The following is a 10,943-nucleotide window of genomic DNA, read 5'->3' on the forward strand; positions in this document are numbered from 1 at the left end:
TGTGAACCATTTAAGTGTGGCCAGATTGTTAGAAATTGTTATGCTTTTGACTGATTCCAAACATTTCCATCCACACTTAGATAATTATCTGTATAGAGACACTAGGTGCAGGGGTCCGGTTTTTTGTTGTTTGTTTTTAAAAGCTAGATTAGATAGTCAGAATTTGTTTTCCTTTTATTTTTGATTAGTCAGATTATTTTTGTGTTGCTTCCCTTTCCCCTGCGAGCTGGGTTGTAACAGTATTGTTTGCTGATATTAAGAGTATATAAAAGCTGATCAGTGCAGTTGAATGACACAAAGCTTATCTCATCTCAGATAGTGTAACTGTATTTTTTGAATTACTCAGACGCTCGAAGATAGATTTGTGTCGTCATGAAAAATTTCTCTGAGGTGACAACTATTCATCTATCTGATTACTATGGAATGGAGGGCCTGAAGCCACTGTACTTCTGTGCCTTCCTGATTATCTACATAACCATTGTTGCTGAAAATATAGTGTTAATTGGAGTAGTTTACTGTGAAAAAATCCTGCATGAGCCAATGTATTTTTTGCTGTGTAACTTGGCTGTGAATGGACTGTATGGAGGCACTGCCCTACTGCCAGCAGTACTTAGCAACTTGCTGTCACACTCATATGAAATATCTCTTCCCTTTTGTCAGACGCAGATCTATGCTGTTCACACATATGCTATCACTGAATTCACCATTTTAGCAGCTATGAGTTATGACAGGTATGTGGCCATTTGTTATCCGCTGCTTTATCATACAATCATGTCACAGAGAGTTGTTAAACTTATTGTTTTCACATGGTTGTACCCCATGCTGGCATTTATCATTGTTTTAATTTTCACTCTTCGGCTGCGGTTCTGTGAGAGAACCATAGAAAAGGTGTACTGTATGAATTACTCACTTGTGAAACTTGCCTGTACAGATACATCTGTTGTTAACATTGTTGGCCTACTATCTGTGGTTCTGTATACACTGCCACAGATTGTCATGATCTTTTATTCATATGCACACATCCTGAGGATATGTGTGTTATCATTCAGGAAATCCAAGCTCAAGGCCCTCCGGACTTGCACCCCACACCTGCTCGCCGTAACTAACTACTCTATTGGGTGCTTTTTAGAAATAGCACAAAGTCGATTCAATATTAAGCACCTGCCTTACCAAAGCAAGTTGTTTTTATCTGTGTACTTCCTGATATTCCCACCCCTTCTTAATCCAGCAATCTACGGATTGAGTATTCAAGTCGTGAGAGATCGACTGTTTAGGCTTTTCAGCAGAAAAAGCAGGCAAGTAACAAATAATGTAGCCAACAGGGCTGCTGGTACCATGCATTCAAAGTGTGTCCTGCATGGTGCTGTGAGGACTGATGGAAACACATGACATACAGAATCTCCTGTCTCTCCATGTTGTTTAATCACATTTGCTATTGAAAACAAAACAAGACCAGCAGGCACAGAGAAAAACATTTGGAGAGTTGAATTCTTGTCATGCCATGTGGGCTTCTTGAGGCATTACCAGGCTGAAGCTCAGGCCTTGTGCACATAATGTGCTGAGCTTCAGTCTGTCTGTCTGTCTGTGCCTACGTGGACTAAATATACCACTGGGACTTTAAAACGCACCTTTGTCTTTCACACTATCTGCTCTGTGAACTCTAACATGAATAGGCTACTGTTTGTTTTAATTTTCCTGGCTGTTCCAATTATTTCAGATGAAAATAAATACAAAAACTTATAATGTTTTCATGTTGGTTTTGGTAACCTGATGTTTTACTTCTTTTAAAGGGTTGTAGTGCAGTGTTTTGCTCAAGTCTATGTTATCCTTGGCTTTTGAAGATTTATATATAAACTCTTTTTATCAGTTAAGTGCTCTGAGTCTCACAATTAGCTAAGAATGAATAAGTAGTGAAAGTAGTCTTTTTTTAGAATTGAAAGTTTTATGTTATTTTAATAGAGGGTGCAGATTCTAGCATTATGGTTTTTATAATTTGCTGTAATTAATAAAGCATAAATAGTCACTGCTTGAGATTTCCCATCATCATCATCATTATTCTGTAGCCTCCTTGAGTTGTTTTATTGAAAATATTAATAATCAAAATTTTTAGAAATGAATCTGTTGAGGTTTTTTATATATATGAACCAAACTAGTGAATTTGTGCTGGGTCTGGGTGTGAAATGTAGAATTACTTAAAGGGAAAAGAGATGACTTCACTGTCAGTTAGGATATGATAATAGGTTGCTTACAGCTGAAATGATTGTCTTCCACACAAACAATAAAAAGACAAATATTTATGTGCCCAATCCTGTGTGCTTATAAACACAATATAAATAAAACATATTACACAACATTAATCATGGATTTATTTGTGGAGCCTCTACAACTCTATTACCAAGATGTAGCATCCAAATCTGCATTTTCAACATAATTCTTTCATCAGTCATTGTTCATACAGGACAACTGGATCAAGAATCTTACTCTAAAAGCCGACTGAGGTCAGTGAATAAAAGGAAAGAACTCCTAAATGTACCATTACGTGCAGTATCACAAGACAAGATGTTATATAAAGGTCAATAATATGGTATAACATCTAAAGAGAAATGAGAAAGTCGCTGTGGAAATTCACTGCACCCTTTATGTGCTGTATTCTATTTTGCTCTCTGTCTGTTTGTGCAAGTTAGATAAGAATACAAATGAAAACAATAAACTGTTTACACAGAAAGATAAAGACACTGTATAGGACACCTAACACATTCCTAATAATCAGGATTCTCATATGTACATGCAACTTTCTCTATGCAGAGGCAAAGAAGCCCACTGAGGCACTGTCCTGACGAAGGTTACGTTATTGTAACCCTAGTTCAATTGGCACAAATGGATCCCTCTACTCAGTGCTTAATTTGAGCCAGAACATACTGGAACGCATACCAGGATCTTTTCAGAAAAGGCCCTGGTATGCGTTCCGGAACTAATTTGCATGGGTCTAGAACTTTTCACATCTAAAAACTACATACAGTATTGGCTGATGTCACTAATGTTGCAGGGTGGAGTACCATAGTACTACGGTGCCTCATGTACCACTACTGTGGGATAAGTTCAAAGTCCAATCGCAAGAGGGTGAGTGTCCATGCCCCGTCCAACGGCGCGCGCTGGTCAATAACGGCACGTGCTGGCCACCTGGCACTCAATATGCTGCTGTAGTGGTTTGTTTTCCAGACATGTGAGTATCTTTGAGCAGTGAAAGTTATTATTTATTTCTTTTTACTTGTTGGCAGTGATTTGTTTTCCACAGAGCTCTACATGTGAGCATTTTACTCGCATTTGCAGCTAAAAATAGTTTTGTGCCAGCAAAATAAATCATTCAGCACACTGTGTGAGTACAGATTTCAACCAGCAGCAGACACGAAAGGCGAATCCTGCTGTTTGTGGGTTGAACGGGGGTCACAGACAGGAATACGGTGGTCAAATAGCTTACGGTGGCTCCGCGGCACAAGATAACGGCTTACCAGCGACAGAGAAGTCCAGCTCCAGGTCCAGCAGCCTAATTTCCTCTTTCGTTGGCCTCATGACTGCCCAGTAGTACCTGGACAACCGAGCTGTGGCGGCACACAGGTATGTGGCGTGTCAGAGGAGAAACGAGCCGTTCACATTTCTGTCTTTGTGGCAGGTAACGCTCCACAAACCTCACCGCACTTTAGGGACTGTTCTTTACTTGTCAGGGGAGGAGGGTGGCTGGTTGATTTATATTTTATTTATTTATTTTATTTTGATCCCCCCTATGTTAATCACTTATTGATGCTGTTTTTGAAGTATGAATAAGTCAATAAGTAATTTATTCCATTGAAATATCATTGATGTATTATAGAAAAGTGATTTATCTTTTTATAAATGACAAAAGGCACATCTGCCTCATTTTTGCTGTGGTATCGTGATACTACTCAGAACCATGATACTTTCACTGGTATCGTACCGTAGGTCTCAATTGTGGTACCGTGACAACACGAGATGTCACAACCATTCCATTCGGAGTTGCGCAGTGAGGCGGCTCGGGTCCCGCAGTGTTCCCCCACTCCCACTTTTGAGAGTAGGGGAACACTGCTCTCTCAGAGGCCCAAAGTGTTCCCCTACTTCTAATTTTACAAATTAAGCACTCCCTCTACTGGATTCCATAGGTAATACTCCTCTAATCACAAGCATGCATTTGCACACTGAGACAAGCATAAACATAGCCCGCCTGTCAGGACAAGCCTACCCTTTTTCAGTGAGCGGTGCAGCGGCGACAGGTCCCCTAGGTAGAGGGCTCCACCTGTGCTAAAAGAACTAGGGTTACAATATCGTAACCTTTGTTCTATCTCACACTTGACTCTATGGGTACAGTGGGTAGAGCCTGATGAATAAATGCCTGTGGCTACATAGCATCAACCCAGCTCCACTGATCCTGACCGGCTTGAGGTTAGTCGCCATAGCCTGCTCACTTCTTTATATCCCAGGCCACTGCAGTGGAGAATTGGAGGGCCCCAACCAACCCAGGTGATAAACAACTGAACTGGGTAGAACTGTTGCCTAACCCTGCAGGGGTCAAAAGACAAGCAATAGACACCCTGCTCACCACATTTCCTGGGTCATCAAGGAGCACGGAAATATGTTGGTGTATCACACCCAGAGGGGAGTCAAGTGCAGCACTCCTGATATACCCCCAACCCTTTTCACCAGTCCTGTGTCATTCCAGCGAGCACAGACCGTAAAATGGAACCCAACATGTCCAAGAGATAGAACTGTATGAACAGACAGGGTGTAGACCACGATGCTGCCATACATATGACCTCAACACTCACCCTGCTGAAAAGACCGCTAACAGTGCCACAAAACATGTGGAGTGTGTGCGGACCACAGTGAGAAGGTTCCTGCCCACATGCCTGGAGGCTTGGAAGATGCACTCACCAAGCCATCTTGCAAGGCGTTTCTTGGATAGGGCCTTAATGGCCACATCGTCACCAAAGCACACAAATTGTGGTTTAGTGCATCTGATGGGGGCCTTGCATTCTACATAAAATGCCTAACTGGGCAGAGCAGATGCAATTTTGCCTCCCTGTTCCCATCATGGAGTGGAGGACAAAAAGCATCTAACTGTATTACTCTTGACCTAGACGAGCTCCTTGTGTTCTTGGGAACAAAGGAGGGATTTGGTCTGAGAGAAGCCCCTACTGTGGTCACCATGAAACACCAAGCAACTGGGGTGCACTGACAAGGCAGTTAGTTCACATGCTCTCTTAGCTGTGGTCAACACAAAGCTGTCTTGAATGAAAGTGCCTACAGACAGGAGTGCTCCAGAAGCTTGAAGGGATCCTTCATCAATGCCACAATCACCAATGGCAGATCGCTTTTAGGGGAGGAGGTCAGCATCACCAGGTGCTGCCTTCTGACCCGCTGCAATAACAGCTTCTTGAGAAGGCGGGCAAAGACGTGTTGACAAAATCCTCATGGCAGGAAGAGATGGCTGACATGTATGACAGCCTACCATCCATCAAACAATGCAAAAAGAAAAGAATAGAGCCAACTGCACACGACAAGGGATCTAGCCTCCTTTCTTCATACCAGCATTGGAACCCTAACCACTTTGCCTTGTAACAGGCAGTGGTGGACTCACCTAGAGTTGGCAAGGCGCCTGTCAAGCCCACCTCATGAGGTAGAGCCCCACAGAACTTGGGGATGTTCCAGGGTTGGGCCACCATCTATTGAGTCATTGCTGCATACCAAATCACCGAGCAGTGCCCCGAGGCAACCAGAATGACCGACAACTGCTCCTGACTCACTCTCTCCAACAGGGGAAGGATTAGACAGAGGGGCAGAGAGGCATAGAGCAGATTTCATGGCCATGGGGCGTGTGCAAATGCATCCATCCCCAAGGGGGGGGGGGTGGCCTTGTGCCGCCAGGGAGAACCATAGCGGGCAGTGAGTGTTGCATCAGCTGGTGAACAGATCTAATTCAGCTTTCCCAAACCAAGTCCAAATTTCCCTCACCACCTCAGGGTAGAGCCTCCACTCATTTGGTAAGGGATCTCCCCTCAACATGAGGTCGGCACCCCTGTTTTCTAGTCCTGGAACATACAGAGCCTTCAGAGACAATAAGTGCTCTGAGGCCCATGACCACAGAGTCTCCACCATAAACAGGTAGCGGGTTGAATTCCGCCCTGCCTCTTGATGTAGGCCACCACAGTGCAGTTGTTGTGGGGACCTCCAGTATCTTAGGTTGTCCCATACTGAGTAGGAAATGGTTACTTAGTGCCACTTGTGCTTCTTGGCATCCAGGCATCCACCTCTTTAGGCGCTGCATATGCAGTAGTCCCAATGGTACCACTGAGTGGGCTGCTGCCATGAACCCAAGTATCTACATGACAGTGCGCTAAGCTGCAGCTTAATAACTGCTTGTCGCAGGACCATCAATCTGTGTTCAGACAGAGCGGCTTGCAGGCTGCGCGCATGGAGCACAGTCCAAGATACTACACCCAATGCTGTGGTCGGGGGCTGCTCCTCTTCCAGTTGCTTACGAACCCCACTGTGGTTAGGTGTAAGATGAACTGGGCTGTGTGGAACATAGGCACTCTCTTGGACTTGGCAATGATGATTAGGTTGTTGAGATAAAAGAAGACCCCCATGGTTATGCAGAGGTCGAAACGCCATTTCCACACATTTGCTGAAAGTGTGAGGTGCCCAGGAAAAGCCAAACAGCAGTGTGTTGTACTCGTAGGCCATACGTTGGAGGGTGAAAAGTAAGCATTTCCTGTATTTTGGAGCCACTTCGACATGAAAGTATGCATCCTTTGAATCAGTTGTTGTGAACCAATCGCTCGGCTGTATCAGGTAACTGCTTGATGTTTAGCATATGGAATGTTTTGCAGGCATTGTATTAGCGTAGGATACAGAGATCCAAAATGGGTCTGAAGTCTCTTGTCTTCTTGGGAGCCAGGAAGTACAGGGAGTAAACCCCCTCTGTCTGTTGTGATTGGGAACAACAGACTCAGACAGTTTCTGTAACAGGTCCTGGCTCTCTGCTAAGAGGTAATCTATCTTCTCCTAGGAGGATAGATTCACCTCCTTAATGTCCACAAATGGAGGAGGGAATTGACATGGCAGAGCGAAGGGACCCCTGGCAAGCTGCTGCCGCGCCTCCTCCGCTGTTTTGTTTAATTTGTTTGGCTCTAAGCCACTGAACCCTGAATATTGTCTGTCCAGTCAGACTCTGCTTCATCTGTTAGATAGTATTTCAATTCTGATATAACACTCTGAGACACCGAAACAGCTGTTCTATAATCCGGCTGTCTTGGTTTGCCTGGTGCAATTGTTGCTGTCACTTGGTAGTCTGGAACCTAACCCTGCTGGCAAAAGCCTCACCTGCGGCCCTGGGACTGTCGGGTCTCCGCTGTGCTCCTTGTGGCTGGACTCTCTGTTCTGGTGTGCCTTACTGCACGCTTGATCAGGACAGTCTGCTGCTACTCTGCTTCCTCTCCACAGCACCTTGACATTCCTGTGTTTCGTTAACGCAGAGGCCACCCCACCCAGTGCCTGCCGGATAACCTGCTACTTGGACCCGGCAGCGTATGCCTAGTGTGCCTGCCCTGTGTGAACCTCTCCGCTGTGCTGGCTTCTGCCGGATCCTCTGTTCTGGTGACCATCTGCTGCTTCTCTGCCTCCTCTCCCTGGGCACCAAGTCCTGGGTGCTAATCTGCCGCCTAGACCAGGCGACATGTGTCTGGTTACCCTGCTGTTGTGTAACACTCCATGGCGGCTAACAGCAGACTCTCTACTCCTCTGCTCCTGCCAGGCTTGTCTTTCAGCTTCCTCATAATCACCCTGCTCATCAATTTACTTACTTACTTACTTAGTCCTCTTTGTTCCTTCAGGAACATAAGGCTGCGACGATCTGCTTCCATCTGGTCCGGTCTTGTGCAGCATGCTGTGCCTCACCCCAGGAAAGGTTTGCTGTTTTCAGCTCCAAGGCCACAGTTCTCCGCCAGGTGGTTTTCAGCCGGCCTTGCTTTCTCTTCCCAGGTGGAGTCCATCTCAGGGCTACTCTGGGAATATAGTTCTGGTCCATCCTCAGGACATGTCCAAGCCATTGGAGTCGGCGTTGCTTGATTTCCAGCACCACATTGCGAGAGCTGGTGTTTGTGTACAGGTCATGGTTTGAAATCCTGTCAGGCAAGAAGATGTGGCATATTCTCCGGAGGCATCTGTTGTGGAATGCACTGACCTTCTGCATGTCACTCTCAACAACCCGCCAGCATTCTGAGCCGTACAGCAGAACTGATTTAACATTACTGTTATACAGTTGGATCTTGGTTCTCAAGCTGTACTGCTTTGACTTCCAGATGGTATGGAGCATGGCGAATGTGTTGCGGGCTTTACTAAGCCGTATGCTGATGTCTTTACTGCATGCATTGTCCTTGCTGAGTCTACTGCCCAGATATGTGAACTCTTCAACATAGTCGAGTGCCTTGCCATCCACAGTGATTGGTGCAGGGGGTGTTGAGTTAATGCACATCACTTGGGTTTTAGAGGTGTTAACTGTCAAACTCATCTGTCTGGCGTATCTGTCAGTCCTGTCGGTCTTCTCTTGCATATGAGTGTGGTTTGTGGAGAGAATGGCCAGGTCATCACCATAGTCGAGATCTTCCAGCTGGGTGAAGAGTGTCCATTGGATGCCTCTCGGTTTATCCGAGGTTGTTTTCCTTATGGTCCAGTCGATGGCAATCAAGAAGAGGATGGGAGAGATGATGCATCTCTGGCGTACTCCAGATTCCACAGGGAACAAATCAGTGAGGTTGCCGTTTGTGATCACACTACACTCAAACTGGTTGTAAAACATCTTTATCAGTGCAATTATCTTTGGAGGAACTCCACAGGATTGCACAATCTTCCACAGGGTGTTGCAATGTAAGCTGTCAAAAGCTTTCCGGAAGTCGATGAAGTTGATGTATAGTGTGTTGTTCCACTCCAGGCATTGCTCAATGATGTTCCTTAGTGTGAATATCTGGTCAGTACATCCTCTTCCTCTCCTGAAGCCTGCCTGTTCCTGTCTCAGTTTGGTGTTGATTGCGTCGTCGATTCTGGTTAGAAGGATTCTACAGAAGACCTTGGATGGTATGGACAGCAATGTGATGCCTCTCCAGTTGTTACAATCTTGGAGATTGCCTTTCTTTGGAATTTTTGCAATCGGGGGGGTGGACTCGCTGTGCTATATCGTGAGACCATCAAAGTCACTGCTGTTACTGTCCCCAATCACTCCTCTTTTGAATGCTTAGCAGTAAAACTCACAGGTCCCAAACCCATCATTATTGTTGCCATCTACTGACCACCAAAGCCTTCCTCAGTCTTTCTCACTGAATTCTCCTCACTATTAACATCTGTACGTGCTATGTCCCCCACTGTCATTCTCCTGGTTGACTTTAAAATTCATATTGATGAACTATCCAATCCTTTAGCCAATGATTTAATTTCACTCATCGACTGTCTCAGTATTACACAATATTGCAACCTCCCAACACACAACAAGGGTCATACACTTGACTCAGTCTGTTGCACTGGTACCATTCCCTCTAATCTCTCTGCCAACGAGTTCCCTGTCTCTGATCATGAAGTTGTTCTATTTGAGGTTCATGCCCCATTATCCAAAGTTAAAGAGCATCAGACTGTCTCCTTAAGAAACATCAAAAATGTCAACCCCACAGACCTCACTACCCTGATCACCTCCATCCCCAGCCCACTCCCTGTTCAGTACCGGATTGACTGCAAAAACCTTCTGCTCAGCTTCAGAGCCCTCCACATCCACAATCTCTCTGACCACCTTCAGGAGTTTACCTCCTCCCGCTCCCTGCGCTCGTCTCCTGACCATTCCCACCTCATGTCTCCGCACCATGGATGCCAGGGCTGTCAGCTGCACTGCCCCAGGCTCTGGAACTCCCTACCTCCACACATTTGACAGTCTGACAGCATAACATCCTTGAATTTCCCTTCTCAAAACCCACCTGTTCAAACTGGCCTATGCACTTTGACATTGACTGTACCCTCTGTACCGAAGCTCCCAGGTCTGGTTCCACAGAAGGCCCCAGCTCTCCCATACTAGGCAAGGTTTTCGTGTTCCGAATATGCTGTCTCATCGGGGTCTTCTTCTACCCCTTTGTTTGAAAAATGGTCTGACCAGCCATTATATGTATGTTCCCCCTCGTGTTCAGTTTGTTGGATCAGTTTTGTTTTGAGTTTTATTCAATATATTTTAAGCTAGCATCGCCTGAGTTAAGTTCTGTTAAGATGACCTCTTTTCTGGGCCCAGAACTGTGTTACATGTTTTTCAAATTGTTTGCCTCATTTTTGGGTAAATAAAACCCTTATTCTGAAAATCAACCTCTACTTGTCCTGTCATACTTGAGTTTAATTTATTTCATGTTTTGTTTTATCTTTCTAGTTTGGTGTAGTACGGCTTAGTTAATCTTGTCGAAATTTAGTTTAGTTCATGTTAAGCAGCTTAAAAGTTTATTTTGCAAGTCAGAATGTGTTCAGTTTAAATTAATACATTGTTTGAACATCTGACGAAACTTTATTCAAAATAGTTTTTAAGTCCTTTAAACTATATTTGGAATTCTTTATCAGTGTGTTTCTGAATGAGTGAGGGAAACAGCTGAATGAATAAACATGCTCATTAGTGGTCAATGTTGCCCCTTGGAAGCAATTAGGAGGTGCTTCATAACAAGAGTGAGACCATACGCAACCTGTGAACAATACCTGGAGAATATATTATGACTTTGATGTAAGTGTGCTAAAACAATTGCAAACACATCATCAATATTGTTTGCTGATATTAAGAGTATCTAAAAGCTGATCAGTGTGGTTAAATGACACAAAGCTGAAACTTATCTCAGTCAGTGTAACATTGTACTGTACAT

General features: G+C 44.6%; 1 protein-coding gene across 1 annotated transcript; it reads left to right on the forward strand.

Annotated features, from left to right (window-relative positions):
- The first annotated feature begins 372 nt into the window (after positions 1–372).
- LOC117269452 (olfactory receptor 52Z1P-like) lies at positions 373–7,725 on the forward strand. Its single transcript, XM_033646475.2, has 2 exons — positions 373–1,295; positions 7,548–7,725. Exons 1-2 carry the CDS (start codon positions 373–375, stop codon positions 7,723–7,725), a joined length of 1,101 nt encoding a protein of 366 aa, XP_033502366.2.
- Positions 7,726–10,943: the final 3,218 nt, after the last annotated feature.

The sequence above is a fragment of the Epinephelus lanceolatus genome, chromosome 11 (genome assembly GCF_041903045.1).
Source record: "Epinephelus lanceolatus isolate andai-2023 chromosome 11, ASM4190304v1, whole genome shotgun sequence".
Classification (NCBI taxonomy): Eukaryota; Metazoa; Chordata; class Actinopteri; order Perciformes; family Serranidae; genus Epinephelus; species Epinephelus lanceolatus.

Coding starts and splice junctions, on each gene's coding strand:
- LOC117269452 (XM_033646475.2), top strand. CDS start 373: ATGAAAAATTTCTCTGAGGTGACAACTATTCATCTATCTGATTACTAT. Junction 1,296..7,547: donor CTTTTCAGCAGAAAAAGCAG/GCAAGTAACAAA, acceptor TCGTTAACGCAG/AGGCCACCCCACCCAGTGCC.